The following is a 21,827-nucleotide window of genomic DNA, read 5'->3' on the forward strand; positions in this document are numbered from 1 at the left end:
CCCTGCACATGCCATGAACTCTCTGGCCCTCATACCTTTGCATAGGCTGTTCTGTTCTTTCTGAAATATTCTTCCCCCGTGCCCCCCTCTCTGCCTGTCAAATGCGGTATATGCCTTAGGGCTCAGCTCAACTGCACTTCCTTCATAAAAATCCACCCGCCAAGAAAAATCACTCCAACCTCAAAACCCCCAAAGCATTTTATTAGTACAGAACTTCCTTTACAGCAGTTGTCAGTGTGTGCCTTGGAACTGGATCTTGTTCAGAAGGCTTTGTGCCCTCCGTAGTTCCTAGCACATGCCGGGCACCAAGTAAACTCTCAATAAATCTTTATGATAGTGAATGGAGTCATGAGGTTGAATGACACTAATATATTGTCAAGAAAGGGAAATGGTTGGGGTGTCTGGGTGGCTCAGTAGGTTAAGTGTCTGATTCTTTTTTACTTTTTTTAATTTTTTTTTAATGTTTATCTACTTTTTTTTTTAAATTTTTTTTTCAACGTTTATTTATTTTTGGGACAGAGAGAGACAGAGCATGAGCGGGGGAGGGGCAGAGAGAGAGAGGGAGACACAGAATCGGAAACAGGCTCCAGGCTCTGAGCCACCAGCCCAGAGCCCGATGCGGGGCTTGAACTCCCGGACCACGAGATCGTGACCTGGCTAAAGTCGGACGCTTAACCGACTGCGCCACCCAGGCGCCCCAATGTTTATCTACTTTTGAGAAAGAGAAAGCCAGAGCACGAGCAGGGGAGGGGCAGATAGAGAGGGAGACATAGAATCCAAAGCAGGTTCCAGGCTTTGAGCTGTCAGCACAGAGCCCAGTGCGGGGCTCGAACCCACGAACCGCAAGATCGTGACCTGAGCTGAAGCCTGGGGCTTAAACAACTGAGCCACCCAGGTGCCCCAAGTGTCTGATTCTTGATTTTGGTTCAGGTCACGATCTCACCATTTGTGAGTTTGAACCTGGCATGGAGCTCCACGCTGACAGTGTGGAGCCTGCTTGGGATTCTCTCTCTCTCCCTCTCTCTGCCCCTCCCACAGGCTGTCTCTCTCTCTCTCAAAATAAATAAACTTAAAAAAAAAAAGGGGGGGGGGGAGGATGGCACCAAAACAACAGAGTTCTGTTAGGCTTTCCCATCACTTACCTGTCTGGTGCCTCCTTCCTTTTCCCCTTTCTATCACCATTAAATATTTACAATGCACTGAATAGGTCTTACCCACAGGGTAGCTACCCTCCGTTGCAAACCTGAGGCATAATGTATCTTCTAATCTCCTCCATGGTAACAGGAAATGCTATGTACTGACATAGGCTGGAACAACCGGTAAACTCTTCAATTCCAAGGCACTTTGTGAGTACCTACTGTGCACCCAGGTTTCTGCCAGGGGCTATGGAAGACACAAGTAAGTCACCACCTGGTCCCCGCTCTGACAGGGACTGCTGGAAGCTAAACCGTGGGGGAAATCTGAGCGAAGTCTCGCAGGATGGGGGTAGGCAGAGGGGTTGGCAGGGCAGCTACAGGACAACCAAGTGAGTACAGGCCTGGAGGTTTGTTTGGGAGATAGAGGATGAGTTAGGGTGGGGACAAAATAGGAGTGCCTTGAAATCTGAAGTCTGAAGTATATGCAGTTGGTGGTGAGGCAAAATCGCAGGTTTATGCAGGTCAGTGAAGCAATGTGTAGTGTGAATTGAAGGGAGGATAGCCTAGTGATCAGGTGAGAAACTAGCAGCAATTCAAGATTGGAGTTCTGTAGCAAAAACATTGGACAGGAAGGAGTCAGGACACCTAGGTTCTAGTCCTGGCTCTGTTGTGGGACCCTGAACGAGTTACTTCTCTCCTCTGGGCCTTTCCTTAACTGTATAACCTAAAACGTTCAAAATGCTCTTTCCAATCTGATGACCCACCCATGGTTGAGCCTTTGAGGTAGCATATTGGGAACGAAGGGAATCTGCCAATCCAATGGATATCTGGAACAAGGAAGTAAATGATTGGGACCCGAGAGATAAAAAGAAGGGAGAGACTGAAAAGGATCCAGCAAGGGAGAATTGGGGAACTGGGGGGGGAGGGGGGGGCGGGGGAATGGCACTCTGTTCCTGAGGTCTGGTTTAGCAATCCCAATTTCAGTTCCTCTTTCATTCTCCTTCCCTAATTTAGCCTCTTAGCCTCACCTTTTTTGGTGAAGGCAGGGCAAAATAAGACACTCCCACACCACCTCCAGGTCGTCTCCCCCGCCTTACCTTCCCCTTTTCTGGCCCTCGAACGATCCTCCTCCTCCCCCGCCCACCTGGCGCCATCCCAGAACCCACCGTTCTCCAGAGTAAGCCGCCGACTGTCCCAAACAGAAAAAGCGGTGAATTTGAAATCGCGTTCATTATCACCCTCATAGCTACTCTTGATTGAGAACTCACCGCGTGCCAGGCTACGTTATTATTACTATTTTTTTTTTACAGCACTTGTTTGAGGTGATTGTTATCTCATTTTATGGATGAAGAAACTGAGACCAAAAGATGTTAAGTAACCTGTGCCAGCTCACACACCTGCCAGTTGGCGGTGCCAGATTGGAAAAGAGGTCTGACTCCCAAGGCAGTGCCCCGACCAGTTCCGGTTGGGCCTTGCGACCTTTGGCAGTTGGGGACCTCGTCCCTTAACTAACCACACCTCTCACGCCGGAATTCTCCAAGTCCCCGCCCCCGCCCGGCCGCGCCGGCCTCCCGCACCCCGGTACTCTCCAGCCAGTGCGGCGGAGGCCAGACCCGGCGCGGCAGGTGGGGCTGGCGGGGCGGGCGGGGCGGCCCGGGCGGGGGAGGCGGGCCCTGGGGGGGGCGTGGCCGGAAGCCTTAAAGCGGCTGGGGCGACGGGGTGGGCCGCAGGGGCCGCACATCCCGGTGATCTTCTCTTCGCTTCAGAGCCGGCCGCGGCGCGGTCACCATGTCCCTGGCGGCCTCGGCTGGCCGGGGCCCGGGGGCCGTGTGGTCCCCAACGCACGTGCAGGTGACGGTGCTGCAGGCGCGGGGCCTGCGGGCCAAGGGCCCCGGGGGCACGAGCGATGCGTACGCGGTGATCCAGGTGGGCAAAGAGAAGTACGCCACCTCGGTGTCGGAGCGCAGCTTGGGCGCGCCGGTGTGGCGGGAGGAGGCCACCTTCGAGCTGCCGCCGCTGCTGTCCGCCGGGGCCGCGCCCGCGGCCGCCGCCACCCTGCAGCTCACCGTGCTGCACCGCGCGCTCCTCGGCCTCGACAAGTTCCTGGGCCGGGCGGACGTGGACCTGCGGGAGCTGCACCGGGACCAGGGCCGCAGGAAGACCCAGTGAGTGCGGGCCGGGGGAGGGGACGCGGAGCGGAGAGGTGCGGGGCGAACGTGTGGCTTGGCGCTGAGATCCACTTAGAGAGCGCGCGGCAGACACCGCGCCGCTGCGTCCCAAAGGGACGGACGGAGAGAGGCCTTTCGAGAGGGATCTCCCCGGCCGGTCACCGTATTCTCACCTAACTTCAACTTCTCTTTCGGCTGTCCGGCCCCAGCTCTCCCAGCGTGTGGGCTCTTTGCGGCGGGCGTGCGGGGTGGGGGCGGGGAGTACCTGGGGTAGTTTTGAATCTGCAGGGAGACGCTCAGCGCCCGGAACTTAGTAAGCGCTTAATGAATTTTTGATGAATTGAAAATACATGTGGGCTGACGAATTCTTCTTATTACTGTGGGTAGTGTGTATGTGTGATACACACATTAGCTTCTGTGGAAAGCCTCCTGGGTATTTCACTGTCCTAGCCACTGAGCTGGGAATGGCGGGGCCAGAACGCAGGGAGGATTAAGTGGAGGAGTGAAACCCACTGATACTCTCGGGCCCCAGAGGCTCACCGAGGGGCAGAGCAGAGGCATTTCAGTGTGGCCGCGCCGCTTAAGGGGTTGGTGCAGAGAATTTGCCTCTCTCTCCTCCCCGTTTCAACCCCCTCCTCCCCTGCCTCCCCAAAGCATGCTAAAACAATTTAACTTTTCAGACTGAAAATTATTAACCCTGTTTGTCCTGGGCCCCAAATTAGTAAGGTGTGCTGGTTGGAGCCAGGGTCTGCCCTTGGCCAAGCTAAAGTGGGTGGTAGGCACTGTTTCTCTTTGGAGTTTGCCAGGTTCTCTCTGGTCCTACTCAGAATGGATGACTGCTCGCCTGTGGCTTCTCGGTGGCTTCTAGGTGTGGAGTTCTGTGCTAGGGTATCTCGCTCCCACAGGGAAAGCTGGACAACACCCAGTTCACTTCAAGGTGTCACCCATTTGTTTGTTCTCTTTCACAGGTGTTTGCCATGGAGCATTTGATTATGCTCATATCCTATACCAAAAGCTGGGCTCCTTAGCTTAATCGGTTGCTTTGTGCTGGACGGTAAATAGGCACGTCAGTCATATTACCACAGGTCCTCCAGTTGGTGAAGCATACTGATTCACATTGGGTGTTTTAGATATACACGGCATTTTCACTTTCCCTTGTGAACAGGACAGTAAAAGCCAGAGGGTTTGAAGTTACCAGATTCCCTTTTCTGCAGGGTGGGTCCAATTTCAGCTTGCATGCTTGTGAATGTATTACCTGATTCACTTATCTGGCCAAAGATGAATAGGCATTTTCTGAATTCAAATCAGATAAAAATAGAGAGCCTTGAGGTGAGGATGGATAGGATATCTCTTGGCATCAACTTACAAGCCAGAAGGTGAGCAGTGTCTTTGCTAAGGAGGTGCTGAAGCAATGCTAATTTTCCATTTGATTAAATGACATTTGGGGCCTTGGGTTGGCTTCCTTTCCGGCTTCAACTGGGCGTCATTGGCTGTCCTTTGTCTTGTCCCATCCCAAGATGTGTGGATATTATCATCTGTTTCTGCCGTCTGTTTCTGTTGGAACATCTTATTCCCTTGAAGGATAGATCACATGTCCCTGCCAGAGATGAGGGTTCCAGATTCCTGGGTCGGGTGCCCACTCTGGTCCTGACTCATTGTTAGGCTTCAAGCGACTCGATCTCTAAACACCCAAGTTTCCCTATTTATATGTGGAGCTTGTTACCAGCTTAATTGATGTTTATAAGATGTTTCCAGGTTCCTGGATTAATGGGGCCTGTGTATAGGCTCAGAAGGTTCTGTTAACTGCTTTGTGAGGAATGAAAACCTCCTTAAATTCCCTATTTCAGAAAGGGTTCAGAGGTCTACATCTTCCTTTCTGTCATTCTCTCCAGTGTAATCCTAAACCTAGATGGTTCCTCCTGTCTATTGTAGGAGCTGATTACCACTTAGTCGCAGTATCAACTTTGTAGGAAAATGATGCTTAGTTGATGTGTTTTTTTTTTTTTTTTTCTTAACTGCAAAGGAAGTCTTCTTTGCCCCATCAGCAGTAGGTGAAATTGCAAGCTTTCCATCTGCCACTTCCTGGGACTTTCCAGGGCGCTAGGGAACCTAGTGAAACCGAGCTTCTCTGATGCCTTGGTACATCACTTGGGTGCTCAAGATGGCTGACATGTGGAGAGTGATGCATACCGAGAGAGGTGGAAGTTTACCAGAAGGAAACTGGTTGGGCTAGGAAAATCATTTGAGCTAGTTATTAATGGTTTGACTCCACCTTAGACATTAAAAACCAAAAACAGGGGCGCCTGGGTGGCTCGGTTTGTTAAGCGTCCGACTTCGGCTGGGTCATGATGTCACGGTGCGTGAGTTCAAGCCCTGCGTCGAGCTCTGGGCTGACAGCTCAGAGCCTAGAGCCTGTTTCGGTTCTGTGTCTCCCTTTCTCTCTGCCCCTCGCCTGCTCATGCTCTGTCTCTGTCTCGCTCTCAAAAATAAATATACATTAAAACAGAATTTTTAAAAAAATAAAATAAAAACCAGAAACAAAACATAAGTTCAATTTTGGTTTCCAGGTGTGTGTGTGTGTGTGTGTGTGTATGTGTGCGCACGCGCACGCGCGTGCATGCATGTGTGTTAATCTCTAGCAAAGAAGAGTTGCTGTTATTTAGAGTATGACTTTTGTCACGGGTCCAGAAACTCAAGACGTTAAGAGTTAACTGTGCTCATACTTCCCTTTGTTCTCTTGATAAGCCCTCATGCATCATATGTTTGGAGTTCAGAAAATATGCTTTTCATGACTCAAATTTGGGGGACCTCAAATTTAGTGTGATGACACACATCTTTAAAATACCAAGTGGAGACTGACATAGAGGTAGGATACTTCTAATAGGGAATAGTGTGTGGCCCCTTTTGTTAAGAAGAAATTGAAATGGGGGCACCTGGGTGGCTCAGTCAGTTGGGCATCTGACTTTGGCTCAGGTCATGATCTCACGTTTTGTGGTTTTGAGCCCCGCGTCAGGTTCTGTGCTGACAGCTCAGAGCCTGGAGCCTGTTTCGGATTCTGTGTCTCCCTCTCTCTCTGCTCCTACCCCACTCATGCTCTCTCTTTTCTCTCTCTCAAAAATGAATAAACATTAAAAAATATTTAAAAAAAGAAGAAATTGAAATGTGTTTATTTTGCACTTTATTAAAGACCTGGGGTCACAGTTGGGCCTTGGTGAAATGGGAACCAGTTAAGTCTCACGCTCATAAAACAGACCTGAAGCTGAGAGGCCAGAAGGGTGGGGGGAACCTTTTTAGGATACTAAGAGCAACAAAATTTGGGGGAAATAATCTGTTAAAAACAGATTAAAATAAACATCCATTCAGGCTAGTGACTGAAAGGCCATTGTGTAACTAAATATCATGACACTTAATACTGTAATAGTCTTCCAGCTGTGAAGGGAGAGTGAGTGATGGAGAGTCATTTTCTTATGTCTCTTGAAGATGCAAGAGGGAGTTTGGTTGCACATGAAAGATTTGAGATTTTGAAGAACTATAAATGTAGTAAGCTGCTATAATAAGTTGCCAGAGGAAATCCGGGTTATTAAAAAGAAATAAAGGCTCAATGGTTGTTTTCCTGGGAGAGTTGGATGTGGAGAAATGATTTAATTGACCAGAGAGATAAATAATAAGCTGTCAGGGGTACCTGGTTGGCTCAGTTGGTTAAACGTCCGACTTTGGCTCAGGTCACGCTCTCACGGTTCATGGGTTCAAGCCCCGAACTGTCAGCACAGAGCCTGCTTCAGATCCTCTGTCTCCCTCTCTCTCTGCCCCTCTGCTACTCTCTCTTGTAAATAAATAAACGTTAAGAAAAAAAAAGCAGTCAGTGTTTGTGCTTATACTGTTAAGTTTCCTAAGTGCAGTTAGGTTTTTTTTGTAACCGATTGGAAAATTGGAGCAGTGTTACTGATTAAATTTTTCCTTTCTTGGGATTCCCCTTAAAGGTAACATTGGGCCTTTCTGGAAACCCTCCTGCCTCTCACAGTCCCCTCCTACTCCAGTGTAGGAAACTGACAGCTCAGTGCTTGAGACAGAGTTCTCTGTCAGCTCTGGGACAAGTAACCCCAACCTGGTTGTAGCCATGGAATGAAATGACTAAGAAGGGGAGAGTCATTGTTCCGGTGATGGGCAAGATGCTCCCTCATGTTCTTCATGGTATTATTTGTTTATTATTATTTTTTGAAGGGCAGGGGAGAGAGAGAGAGGGAGAAGGGGGGAGAGAGAGAGAGAGAGAGAGAGAAAGAGAGAAAGAGAAAGCCCGGGAAGGGCAGAGAGAGAGGGAGAGAGAAATCCCAACCAGGCTCTGGGCTGTCAGTGCAGAGCCAGACTCAGGGCTCGAACTCAAGAACTGTGAGATCATGACCTGAGCCGAAACCAGGAGCCGGATGCTTACTTAACTGAGCCACCTGGGAGCTCATGGTATTGTTTGGTTACGATTTCATTTATAAGATATTTAGTTAGCTTGGGGAAAGTTCCAACCACCCCCCCCCCTTTTTTGGGTCTTTAAGGCCCATATTTTTAGTACTTTTTTTTTTTTAACTGAAGTATAGTTGACCCACAATACTACGTTAGTTTCAGGTGTATACCATAGTCATTCGACAGTGCTATATGCTGTGCTATACTCACCGCCATCCGTCAATGCAGTGCTGTTACAGTACCACCGACTGTTCCCTATGCTGCACGTTCACGGCTGTGACCGATGCCTTTCACACCTGGAAGCCTGTGTCTCCCACTCCCCTTTACCCCTTTTGCCCATTGCCACCCCCTCCCTTCTAGCAGCCACCACTTTGTTCTCACTGTATTTATGGGCCTGTTTCTGCCATTTGTTCCGGTTTTTAGATTCCACATAGAAGTGAACCCATATGTATTTGTCTTTCTCAGTCTGACTTATTTCACTTAGCATAATACCCTCTAGGTCCACCCATGTTGTGGCAGATGGCAAGATCTCATGCTTGTATTTTTAGTAAATGTATTTTTTAAAAAATTTTTTTTTTCAACATTTATTTATTTTTGCGACAGAGAGAGACAGAGCATGAACGGGGGAGGGGCAGAGAGAGAGGGAGACACAGAATCGGAAACAGGCTCCAGGCTCTGAGCCATCAGCCCAGAGCCTGACGCGGGGCTCGAACTCACGGACCGTGAGATCGTGACCTGGCTGAAGTCGGACGCTTAACCGACTGCGCCACCCAGGCGCCCCAGTAAATGTATTTTAATACCTTCTAGGTGCCAAGCACTGGGGTGTAAACAATAGTGACCAAAACAGACACGATCCTTGCTTTCAGGAAGTTCAGAGCCTTGTGGGGGAGACAGACATTAGGCAAATGAACACATGAATAAATAATCATGGATTATGATAAGTACTGTGGAGGAAGAGAACAGGGTATCATAAGAGGAAAGAACAGGAAGGACATGGCTTAAAGAAGGGGATGCTTCTCTGAGGCAGAAACCTGAAGTACAAAGAGACTTTTCTGGTGACAAGTAGAGGAAAAGGGCCTGAGGCAGAGGGAACAGCCTGCACAAAGGCCCTGAGGCTGGAACACCTGGGACGCTGGGGGGATTGTATAGATTGAGGCTGAAGAGGAAGGCAGGGTTTTATTTAAGAGCAGTGAGAAGTCACCGAGTATTAAAAGCAAAGGGTGTTGTGATCCACGTTGTCAAAAACCACTGTGGCTGTTGGGTGGAGAATGGATTCAAAGCAGGCCTCCCCTGGAATCAGATAGACAAAATGGGAGGCTGTTACAGTAATCTAGGCCACCAGTGGTGGTGGCTTGCACTTGGGTGATGGCCATGGAGGTAGACAGAGGTGGTGGATTTCAGAGATATTTTGGAAGTTTAGTTGGCCTGATTTGTGATAGATTGGATGTGGGTGGGGGGAGAGAAGAGGAAGTGATAAGAATGAACTAATAAAATAAAGAGAGCTTGTTGTTGAAAATGAACCAGGAAGTGATGGTGCCTTCTAATTCCCCAGCAGAGTGAGGTCACCATTACAAAGACAGCTTTGGACAGTGACACCTGTGAGTAGAGTCTTCTGTTGGAAGGAATTAGTGGGAAACACCATTGAAACCAGGGTGGAAACCAGGGTGTGTATATGTGTGTCTCCAAGTATTTACAGTTTTAAAACAGGCCGAGTCTTTGTTTTGTAATAGTGTACGTAGCTAGTAAAATCTCACCAGTGCGCTCTAACACAGCTGATGAGGTCACTGCTTCAAGGAATATAGGACTAAGAAAAGGGAAAATAATACATAACATTAGGAAAAAGAAACCTGTAAGTGAAAAATAAAACTCTAATAAGTTAACCATTTACATGTTTTTCACATTAGGGGAGGTGATCGTTCAGGAGAGTCTTGTGCCTTTTTTGTTGTGCTTAAACTTCCTTTTGGTTACAAAGACCTCTATTGTAGTTCTGTAACTACCATCGGAGGGAGGTTTTTATAAATAGTATTTGATATGTCATTTTAATTGTAGCGATTAACCAAAAAATGTTATAATAACATGGAAAGCAATACATGTGCTTATTAAAATGTCACCCACTCTGACATAGGCTTGCTGACCTTACCCTTTTCGCCCTTAACAGTAATCTTAGGTATCTATTAAAAATAGTACAATTTTAGTTGCCATACATCCTAGAAAACTGTGCTCCTCACTCTACACTTTGGAGATGCCAGCCCTGGCTAATTCCAGAAGGATGAAGCCCTAGGCTAATGGAGAAAGTGATAGGAGGTCGTTTTGGGCTTTATTTTCATCTCAGAGCAGTTCCTTGTGTGACCTTTGGTTCTGGGTCTTGTGCAGATCTCTAAATCTCTGGGCCTTTGAATTCCAACAAAAGCAACACCGGGACCCTTGTATTGGCTTTTGAAGAAAATCGGTCCACTGCCAAGATATTTGTTTGGGAAAAGACTTGGCAGTGAGAGCTTCTCCTCTTAAGGTGTCCTGGGTCCGATCTTGCGCCCGAGCTGTGGCTTAGGAGACCAAGTCTGACTCTGCCTGCCTTTCCCTTGGCCCCGGACCACTTTGGTCTTGTTCTTTGTTGTGTGACCCAACGCAGGAGCTTGTAACATCTGTGTGAGTGAGTGAATGGTTGAGGTCCCTGTAAGCATAGAGCGGGTGGTCGTTTGCCTGTGTGGACATGGAAAACTGTTTAATCTTAGAATTAGCCCAGTGGATCAAAGACCAGGGGTGCTGGAGGTATGAAGTCAAAGCTCTGCTCTTTCAGTTTCTTAGTTTGGGCTGTGGCTTGTCAGTTGCCTTTTCTTAACACCAAGGAAGCAGGTTCCCTTCTGCTAATGATGCCTTTGGCGAGGGAGCTGCAGTTAGCCACTAATGAGATGAGAAATTCCTTTCCTGCAGAGAGAAGGCTGTAGATCTTCTGTTAGAGAAAAAGCAAGGATTTTAGTCTCCAGGGTGTCCCTGAGGGACACATTTAGGAATGTGCCTGCGGAGGGAAAAAAGGCAGCGCTAATTAAGTGTCCTTTCCTGAATGCTGGGCTTTGAATGGAGTAGAGGGGAGGCATTTATAAGAAATCCCAGAAAAATGTTTCTAGAGGTGTGGCTGCTGTACGCTTCACCTTTTAAACACTCTTTTATGAGAAGGGACTTGGCTAACCTAGGTGGAACAATTCAGGCTTCCAGAAAGCCTGGTCTGAGAAGGCCTCTTGTGATCATGAAGAATGGATGTCCTGTGTGGAGGGCACCAGGCAGCACGCTGGGTCCCGGGATATTTCTTCAAGGACCAAAACTGGGGTTTTCCTTTTATGCTAATGGAACTTTGCATTTTTGCTAGTCATTTGTTGTTAAAACAGGATTTTAAAATGTGGGTTCCCCTCCTCCTCTTTCTTGGGACTTAGCTGATTACACGATAAATCATAGACACTCTGCTTTCTTGCCAGGAACTCTCATAGAAAGAGTGTGAACCTGTTTGTGGGGTGGGGAGTGGATTGTTGGATCCCTTATGCTAGAGTGTATTTGTTTCCTTTTGTCCTGGTCCTGAGAAGGTGAACAAAAGCCATTGCATGTTTGTCCCGTCTCTTTGCATGAATAATAAAGGACCCTGTGGTTGCCGAGACATTGTTCTTTGACGGACCAATTGGGCAAGAGGCGAGATACCTGATCTGATGGTACAATATTAACATTTGTGGCTTTTTGAGATATGATCAAGTAAAAAAAAAAAAAAGGCAAGTAAATGAATACAGGAGGGGTGCACTTCCATGTTTAAAAACGAGTTGATGTTTTTCTAATTTGTAGAGAATCTTAAAATACCGATACTTGCTATTTCTTATAGTCTTCACCTATAAGGAGTCTAGCATTGAGTGATTTCAACTTAGAAAACATGTCTTGATCCTTATACTTCAGTCACGCCATCTCGGCATATCCCTGCAGTAGTTTGGAAGCCCTGTGTCTTGTCTGCTGTGTAGAAACCCTGAAGGGTTTGATCTGAGGATCGTTACATCTCTCAGTAAGTTACAGAAAATACACACTGACTGTGGTGTTTTAAAAGACTCACGTATACTTTTTAATTTTGGAGATTGTGTAATACAGACTTACTTTGTAACTGAGCCATTTCCTCCTCCCTTCAAATGCAGATCTTTATTGTTTGTGTTTGTTGGATAGGTTTGGTTATCTAGGGGCAGGGCCAGTCAGAAATGTTGAGATCTTAAATTCCCTTCTGAGAACTATCTGCGGGGGTAAACCACGGTATAGAAGCATTTGGCGGGATATCATACAGCCACTAGAAATGGTGGGTATGAAGACTGTAGGGCAAGAACGCACCACACGCTATAAAAATAAAATCACATGCAAACTCTGGTTACAACCAAGTAAGGATTATAGCTAATACTTATTGAATGCTTATTAAGTGCCAGACACTACATATATTAAGTCCCTTAATCTTCATTAGCATCCTTATGAATTAGGTGCTTTCAGCCCTGTTTCAGAGGAACCTGAGCCACAGAGAGGTTAAGTAACTTGCCTGAAGTGTCTCAGCTAGTGCTTGTTAAAACGTACAGGAAAAACACTTCAAGAAGATATGTAAAAAGGAATAATGGTCACATTAGCATGAAAGTAAGTCCATTAAAAAAAATTAACAAAAAATTCTCTGTAACTTGTTGTGCTCACTTTCTAAGAGAATTTCTGTAGAGCAAATAATAGGGAAGGGACCCAGGGCATTTTCAACCTGCTTTTTCTGTTCTGCCTCCTTCAGCACACTACTTACCAGTTTTCAGGATGGAGTTTGGTGGCTATAGGTGGCCCTTCAGTGCCGCTAGAATGGCTGTTTTAGGGGTTGGGGTAAAAAATGAGCCATTTGCCACTCTCAGGAGTTCTTCCAAGTTGTTAACAACGGGCAGAGAGGAAGCGTCACCGAGGGAGGCAAGGTTGGCCGATTGGTCATTCTGTAGTCAGAGTAAGGTAATCAAGACCAGCTACAAAGGGCAGTAACAAAACATGTGAAACTGCCTCGCCCGTGTAGGGAACACCACAGACGTTTTATAGGCCATAAACATTTCTGTCCCTGTTTACTCTCCATTGCTTCTAGGCTACCGGGAGAAGAGTCTGGACATTTCACCCATATGGAATCCCTCCTTTTCAGAACCCCATTCAGATGTTCTCAACTGCTAACCCCGCATGTTCAGCCTTCTTTTTATTCCCTGGGGAAGACAACGAATGAGTTGCTTTTTAAAAATTCTTCATCCGTGAAAGATTGAGAGTGTCCTCTGTGTCAAACACGACATCAGGTGCCTTTCTGTTCTTCCTGCTTCTTCCCTCACCTGAGGCCATAATCCCCTGTGTCATGATGCTTGGTTACCATGGAGATGACTCATGCTGTAAGTCACGGTTGAGATTTTGCAGGGAACAGGTTGGGGCGGGGGCCAGTCTACCACTGACCCTGAGTCCAGACCAGACCCACAGACGGAGAGCCCTGGAAATTAACACACATGAAAATGTTGAAGTGACTCGTAGAGCCATAGTGTCCTTTCTTTCCCTGCCTTCCCTGGAGCCTCCTGTGTCTAATGCAAGTATGCAGTATTAATTCGTCTTGCTGGAGCCCCTAGGTAGGTGGTTCGTATTTAATTTTGCTGAGGACCTTATTTGTGTGTGAGAGCCCTTATTTGGGATGAAATTGTATGCGTTAGCAGGCATTTCTTTCCGTGTCGAATTATTTTCTCATGCTTCAAAGTCAGGAAGAAAAGGCAACAGTGGTTCTAATGGAGCACTTTGTGATGTTTGGTGAGCCAGCTCTCTCTCTGTCCCACTGGAGGGTATGCCTTTTAGGGCAGAATCTGGCCTTTTCATTTTGTATTTCCAGTGGCTGCTATGTAAAAAAAAAAATTGGAAGCGAATCTTTGAAGTCATCATTTCTCTGTACGTGTCTGCCCTGCGGAATGTTTCAAAGGAAAAACATGTTTGTTTCAGCTGCAGAAAGGTTATTTTTGAGACACACCGGCCAGTCCTTTACAAGGATAATCCCGAAAGCCTGCATTGCTGTGAGACTTCTCATTTCCCAAGAGTAGGAACCATACTCCCCTCACCCTGCCGCATTCCGATGGAAGGCCCCCTGTGATCAGCTTTCCACGTATTTGAGCCGCGGAGTGAGACACGGTGCATTCTGAAAGCAGACTGGCCCTGAGAATTGGGCATGGTTGGATAATTCTAGCTCTTCTCAAAATGACTATTGAAAGGCCCAGAAGATTTGACGATGCGGGCCCAGGCAATAGAAGACATAAATGAATTTTTCTGTATTTTTAGCTCTTGCCTTGTCTTGTGTTCGATTAAAAACACCTAAAACCCCAAACCCCCCAAAACTCTAAAATAGCAGGGTAGCCTGTTTGGATAATGGGCGTTTTTGTTTTTGTGTGCCCAGGACCATCATCCCTTGACTGAGGGACATGGAGGGGTGGGAAGATTGAAGTTTTCATTTTGTACCATTTTGTATGATTTGAATTTTTACCCTATGCCTGTTATTACTTTTGAATATAGTTTTTTTTTATGTTTCCTATCACTTTTTATATATTCAGAGATCCTTTTAATTTCCAAAGAATTGAATTTTTAATTATAAGTTAAAATAATTACTTGATTACAGAAGGGATCATTTGATTTTCTTGATAGGTTGCAGGAATTTTTCAGAAATACGGGCTTAAAAACAAACTACCTTGGGATTATGGCTTTCTTTCTGTACCCTGCCCTTTGGACTAGGAAAATCAACCCAGCCCTGATTTTTGAGATAATTCAAGCTTTCTGGGCCTACCTGAAAGGTAATGCTGGAACACACCCACGCTGCCACCTTACCTACACTGGGTGGCTTTGCTGGGACTTTGTTATTCAAGAATTGCTTCCGTGAGGTGCTGGAATTAAGTGAGCTAAAAAACAAATGCATAAAAAGGCACTTGAAATAAAATTGATGCTTGAATGCGGAAACCCACAAACGTATCTGGTTTGGGATTTCTTAGGGTGAGAGACATTTATGAATCATGGCTTTCATTTATTATAAAATTATCCTTGTGCCAAAGATTCCTTGCTTAAGTGGTTTGTTTGAATGTCATGTTGTTAGACGGAACAATTCCTGTATTCTTTTCCAGCTTTAACAAATCCAGCACAGATTGTTAAAAAATCTGAACGTTTGCATGGGACGCTTACCTGTGATTCAGTCTGCTTTTCACATCCTTAAATAGCTCTGTGGCTGTTCTTAGCTACCTGGTCTTTGGTTTGAGGTTTGCCTGTGAAAATAAAGGATAGGAACAGTTGCTGGAGCGTCTATTCACACCTCCTAGTGGTTTTAGAAGTTCCCCAAACAGATCCCACTTTAGTTCCCCGGGGACTGATCCTGGGCATAGGTGCCCAGGGAGGATTCTAGAGTCGGTTGTAGCTTCGCTCAAAGTAAACAGACTGGTGGTGATACTTTTGGAAAGGAGGGCTGGTCCCAGGAACTGTGGATGGCACGCTTTGAAGGTCATCTTTTGCATCCCCTGCTTGGCTAACTATGAGTTGTGTGGAGGAGGCTGGGGAGAAGGCCGGACTGACCCCGCTTCCGTGGGCAGAGAGGTCAAACTTCTTGCGGCCGGTGTGGTCATCGGAACCTCTGCATTCAGCTTCAGCAACTTCCCCTTTCAGGTGCCTGCAGTGGGTTTTTACCAAAGCTAACCACCCTTCATCACCAAGGCTACCATTTAGCTGCATGAGAGGCAGATGAGAAAAAGAAATAATCCTCTGGACATCTAAACGACAAATAAGCAAGCTATTCCAGGCTAGGTCTTGGAAAATATATTGTGAAGACACTAGGCTGGCAGGGGTGAGGTTGTCCGTAAACACCTTGCGTCTCCCCCTGCCCCGTCCCCCCAGCCCCCCAGCTGTGGATTGTGGTTTTAAAAACCATAAAAAATCTCCTCTAAAAGTCCAGAATAGTAGCTTATATCATTTTCTCCAATTTTTGGATGTTTATTTTTTTTTTATTTTTTTTTAACGTTTTTATTTATTTTTGAGACAGAGAGAGACAGAGCATGAACGGGGGAGGGGCAGAGAGAGAGGGAGACACAGAATCGGAAGCAAACTCCAGGCTCTGAGCCATCAGCCCAGAGCCCGACGCAGGGCTCAAACTCGAGGACCGCGAGATTGTGACCTGAGCTGAAGTCAGACGCTTAACCGACTGAGCCACCCAGGCGCCCCTGGATGTATTTTTTAAATCAAGTTTAAGTTGTTCTTGATGACTTTGTATACTGGACTCTATATGTAATCTCATGATTTATGGTTGGTGGTGACTGTGGTGGGATTTCCCCCTTTTCTTCCTAGAACATTTCTTAGTACTTTTTTCCTCGGTACTTTCTTATGGTAGGGCCTTTTATTTTTTTATTTTTTTAATTTTTTTTTTATTATTTTTTTTTTTTTTTGGTAGGGCCTTTTAAATGAGAAGCTTAAACCTGCCTCAGAAAGAATTTATTTATTTTCTTAAGTTTTATTTATTTATTTGTTTTGAGAAAGAGAGAGAGCTGGCGAGGGACAGAGACACCTAGAGAGAGAATCCCAAGCAGACTCACCACTCAGCACAGAGCCCAACACGGGTTCAGTCTCACAACCTTGAGATCGTGACCTGAGCCAAAATCAAGTCAGCCGCTTAACTGACTGAGCCACCCAGGCACCCCTCCCAGCCCCCCCCCCCCCGCCTTTTTTTTTAAAGTTTATTTATTTAGAAAGAATTTAAATTTGAATCTCCTCTCTGTGTGTTGCAAACATGGCCCATGGGAGGTGAGTTAGCAAAGAGTGTAAAGCAGGAATCTTGGGGTTAGAGAATGAATAGGACCTTTGGAGAAATGCAGAACTGATTCAGAATCCTGGCTGTGCCCCTTAACAGTGGTAAGACCTTGTACCGAAACACTTAACTTGTGAGCCTCAGTGTCTTTGTAAAGTGAGTATAATGTCTACTGTGTGTCATTCTGGGGACACTAATTCCAGGATGTTCCTAAGTGTGCACAGTGCCAGGTTATGTTGTAGATGCTATTTAAGTGTTAGGTTTCTGCTTCCTTCTGCCCCTTTCCTCTCAGTTGTAAAACGAGCTAAGGTAGTGGGGCAGGGATCTGCCCTGCGAGCAAGACAGGCTGAGAGTGAAGGAGGAAACTGTGCTCTTTTGAGCAAACCCGTCATTTCCTTTACGTCCACGGCCCTCAGCTCTTAAGTAGGTCACCCCAAAGAACATCCAAATGCGGTTTCTCAGTTTGTACGGTAACGCCAGGGATGGCTGTCGGTGGACCGTGGATTCAGACCTATTTGCTCTGTAGTGGTCATGCCACGGATCTACCTCACCTTCTTGGAGGTCACCAGATGGAACATGCCAAGGGGAGATTTCTTTTTCTGAAGTTTGTCTTTCAGTCGAGTTGGACTGATACAATACTTGCCCTGTCTTGAAGTAGTTTGCAAATGACCCATTGAAATACTTGGATAATGTTTGAAATCTTCTCTTTTTTAGGAGTATTAAGCTAGGGAAGAATGCATCCTTTCCACTTCTAATTCTTATTATTTTTTTTTTTTAGTGTGGTAAAATATACGTAACAAAATTTGCCAACCGTTTTTTAGTGTATGGCTCAGTCCAGTACATTCACACTGTTGTGCCACTGCCAACCGTCCTTGTCCAGACTTTTTTTATTTTCCGATACTGAGACTGTACCCATTAAGGACTAATTCTTATTCACTTCTGGCCCCGGCCCTGGACAGCCACCGTTCTCTGTGGATTGGACGGCTCTAGGTACTTCATAGAAATCGAATCATACCATATCTGTCATCTCGTGACTAGCTTATTGCACTCTTTTTGAAAAACAATTTTTTTTTTATTCTGTCCTGTGTTTTCTATCAACTCCCCAGCAGGGATGGTTCTACAAACCCTTGCCCTTTTTTCTGAGATTTATGTGTCAATTTCCATTTTGCCTTCTGTTTGTTTATGATCTTTGCATCTTTCCCCTATTGAAGCCAAATACCAGTCCTAGGAGAGGATTTGATGGAATGTTTGTTATATTTATTTTATTTTTAGAAATAGCTTATCGAATAAAGATTTTAAGTGACTGTACGTTCAGTACAGAATCAGATCCTATCTTTGCCTACGGGGTGTCTTCTCAAAAATAAAACTACAGGTTCTGCCTTCATTCCCCACCCCACCCTCTACTCTCCAAAGAAGAGAGCCCAAGAATGCATTTATCTAAGAGGTTGGTAGTAGCAGAGAAGAAGAGAGGCCAAGTTAATGGACATTGTGAACATTGTTTTAGGCCCAATTCAAAGGTAACCTCTCAGCCTTTCTCCTTGTAGGTGGTATACCTTGAAATCCAAACCAGGAAAGAAGGATAAAGAGCGAGGCGAAATTGAGGTTGACATCCAGTTTATGAGAAACAACATGACCGCCAGCATGTTTGACCTTTCCATGAAAGACAAGTCTCGGAATCCATTTGGGAAGCTGAAGGACAAGATCAAGGGGAAGCATAAGGATAGCGTGTCCGATACTGCTTCAGCCGTCATTCCCAGCGTCACACCCTCCGCCGACAGTGATGATGAGTCTACTTCAAAAGACAAGAAAAAGAAGTCGAAGATCAAGACCTTGTTTTCCAAGTCAAATTTGCAGAAAACACCACTTTCCCAGTCCATGTCTGTCCTGCCTACTTCAAAGTCAGACAAAGTGCTGCTTCGTCCTGGAGGCTTTCAGTCCCGGTGGGAGGATGATGAAAATGAGGATGAGTCCTCCTCTGCCTCTGATGGTGAGTTTTCTCCTCCTCCTTACTTGGCGCTCACTCTCTCTCTCTCTCTCTCTCTCTCTCTCTCTCTCTGTCTCTCAGTCTACTTTGCTTTAAGAGAGAAGAAACAATGTGGTGTCCGGGTGGCTCAGTCAGTTCAGCATCTGGCTCTTGACTTTGCCTCAGGTCATGATCTCACGGTTCCTGGGATCGAGCCCCGCATCGGGCTCTGTGCTGACAGCATGGAGCCTGCGTGGGATTCTCTGTTTCCCTCTCTCTTTCTGCCCTGATCCTGCTCACCTCACTCGCTCTCTCTCTCTCTCTCTCTCTCAAAGTAAATAAATAAACTTAAAAAAAAAAAAAGAGAGAAGAAACAAATCTTAAGAGAAAGATTTTATTTTTTTTTTTAAATTTTTTTTTTTTCAACATTTATTTATTTTTTGGGACAGAGAGAGACAGAGCATGAACGGGGGAGGGGCAGAGAGAGAGGGAGACACAGAATCGGAAACAGGCTCCAGGCTCCGAGTCATCAGCCCAGAGCCTGACGCGGGGCTCGAACTCATGGACCGCGAGATCGTGACCTGGCTGAAGTCGGACGCTTAACCGACTGCGCCACCCAGGTGCCCCAAGAGAAAGATTTTAATTCAGTTCCTCAGTTATTAAAATGGTGATGATGGTCATGATGATGGATGATCTTGGTTAGAAAGGCTTCTCGGGCCGCTTGGGTGGTTTAGTCAGTTAAGTGTCTGACTCTTCATTTCGGCTCACGGTTATAATCTCATGGATTGTGGGATTGAGTCCCGCATTGGGCTCTGTGCTGACAGTGCAGAGCCTGCTTGGGATTCTCTCTCTCTTCCTCTGTCTCTGCTTCTCCCCTGCTTGTTCATGCATGCACGCCCTCTTTCTCTCTCAAAATAAATAAATGGAATGAATGAATGAATGAATGAATGAATAAATAAATAAAAAGAAAGGCTTCTGTATTTCTAAGCACTCTGGTTTCTAAGAATGCATAAATTCTTTTCTAAAACGTCTGGCTCTGTAACTGATGTACATTAATATAAGCTTTTGGAATTAACGAAATGTATGTATCTGGGTTTGTTTTTTTTTTTTTCTAGTTAAGGGTAAAATCATGCAACCTTAGAGTAATTCTGATATTTCATTTATTCATCAGGTATTTATTGAGGTCCTATTGATGTGCGTAACCTTCATGGGCTACATCCTTAATGAAAGTTGAGGAATTCAGTTCCTTTAACTGTGAATTAAATGTGTGTTTTGAACTTCAATTTCAATGACCAAATGCAGGTTGCTGTTGGCCAGATTCTGCCCTTCGCATTGGTTTAATGCAGGGCTTCTCAATCCCAGCACTATTGGTAGTTTGGGCCAGATAATTCTTTGTTGTGGGGCTGCCCCCTGTGCTGTAGGATCTTTAGCAGCAACCCTGACCTCTACCTGCTAGATGCCAATAACACACCCAATGGCGGTTTACCAAAAATGTATTCAGACGTGGAGAGACGGACCCCCTTCCAGTTGTGAACCATTCGTTTAACATCTTGTTTCCTTTGGATCTTTGCTTTTCTTCCCATAGTCCTGTCTCCCAAGAGAACAGAGAGTGCACATCCTAAGCAACTGAACCAGATCAATTTCAACCTTCCCAAGAAGGAAGGAGGACTCCCCTTTCTTGGTGGCCTTCGGTCTAAGAATGACTTCCTTTCTCGCTCTAATGTCTGTATCAACGGGAACCATGTTTATGTGGAGCAGCCAGAAGCCAAGAGCGAGACCAAGGACAGCACCCCTTCTTCTTCCCCGTCCCCCCAGGGCTTCAGGAAGAAGCATTTGTTCTCCTCCACCGAAAACCTGGCTACTCGGTCCTGGAAGGAGCCTGGCGACGTTGGGGCGGTGTCTTCCGACAGACAGTTCTCTGAGTCTTCCACAAAAGACTCTCTGAAATCTATGTCTCTGCCATCCTACCGGCCACAGATCAGTGGGGACATTCAGGAGAACACGGCTCCAGTGAGCTTGGAGGTGGCAAAAGAAACCAAGGAGAGCAAGAAGCAGGAGAACAAGAAGTCCTCTTTGCTGTCTCTGGTGACAGGAAAGAAGGATGCGGCTAAGGGCAGTGAAGGCGAAAGCCCCCCTACGGTCCCAGGAAAGGAGAAGGAAGGCACGCTTATGGAAGTCACACCGAGGGGGGACCAGGCGGGGCCTGACGGAGACCTAGTAGAAAGATCTGAGAAGGATACTACGGCTGTTGTCTCCAGACGTGGTAAATCCCTGAATCCCTTTGAGGACGTGCAGATCACAGAACCGGAAGCTGACCGAGAGCCCAAGTCTGAACCTACACCACCTGCTCCCTCTGTAAGGGCTCCGCAGACCAAAGCTGTCAAGCCTCGGTGAGTCTTGTTCCTTCTCATGCAGGGCCTGCCCCTCACTGCTCGGTGTAATCAGTGGGGTCTACCGTTACAACACCTCTTGCTCGTCGTTCTATGGCGGTCCCTGTGTGTGGCAAGCATTTGATAGTCTAAGTGGTTTTCAACCAGCCCAGCCTGCCTGCCTGCCTGCCTGCCTGGCCTGCCCTGCACAGACGGCAGTGATGCGTCCCGGCCCAAAGCCACGGCCACCATGTGTGGTCTGCCCGTCTCAGTAGGACGTTCAGACCCCGATGGACTGCCGCAGGGTGTAGCAGATTCTGAGTATTGCAAGTTGGGAATACCAGATTGGGGTTGTGGTTATGCGCAGAACATGTGTGTATTTAAAGTTCTTACCACATATTTCCATTTGAGGCAGATGTTATCTCTCCTCCTTGCGCTTTGGCTCTGGTCTGCTGGCACCAGAGACCCTTGATCCACCCTTGAGTGTGCCCGAGACAGTTCTCAGAGTGTTTAGGGTGCCCCTCGTGGCAGGAGCCTGGTCGGTGGGGGGTGATGCGTCGGGAACTTTCTGCCTTCAGCATGACTCACGTTCGCACGAACAGTATTTCTGTGGTCTGGGGTGGGGGAGACTTTTTTTGAGATTCTGCTTACTTTGATTTCAGACACAGACACATACACTCAGGCCATTCCTCTTCAAAATTTGTGCCTGTTGCCTTGAGGTGCCTCTTGTACTGCTTTGAACTTTTCAGATGCTTTTTGTTTATCACCAAAAGACACTGTAAACTGTTGCTTTACCTGGAGCTTTCTCTTTCTGTGGCAACAGCCCTTGTGTGGCAGGTGTGCTTGGTGATCATAGTGTCCCTTTTATGGGGCACCTGGGTGGCTCAGTCGGTTGAGTGTCCGACTTTGGCTCAGGTCGTG

General features: G+C 46.5%; 1 protein-coding gene across 3 annotated transcripts in view; it reads left to right on the forward strand.

Moving 5' to 3' along the window:
* Positions 1-2,852: 2,852 nt before the first annotated feature.
* Positions 2,853-21,827, forward strand: part of RAB11FIP1 (RAB11 family interacting protein 1) — a 33,303-nt gene continuing 14,328 nt past the window's right edge. Inside the window, exons 1-3 of one of the 3 annotated variants that reach the window (XM_040459637.1) lie at positions 2,853-3,301; positions 18,119-18,561; positions 20,123-20,927. In XM_040459637.1, the coding sequence (XP_040315571.1) occupies positions 2,925-3,301; positions 18,119-18,561; positions 20,123-20,927 (1,625 nt within the window). In that variant the 5' untranslated portion in view covers positions 2,853-2,924. Of the gene's footprint in view, positions 3,302-12,555; positions 13,387-18,118; positions 18,562-20,122; positions 20,928-21,827 lie in introns of those variants that run through there. The other 2 variants (XM_040459787.1, XM_040459714.1) reach the window with 2 other exon arrangements.

Source organism: Herpailurus yagouaroundi, unplaced genomic scaffold, assembly GCF_014898765.1.
Source record: "Herpailurus yagouaroundi ecotype Mexico unplaced genomic scaffold, PumYag 28, whole genome shotgun sequence".
NCBI lineage: Eukaryota > Metazoa > Chordata > Mammalia > Carnivora > Felidae > Herpailurus > Herpailurus yagouaroundi.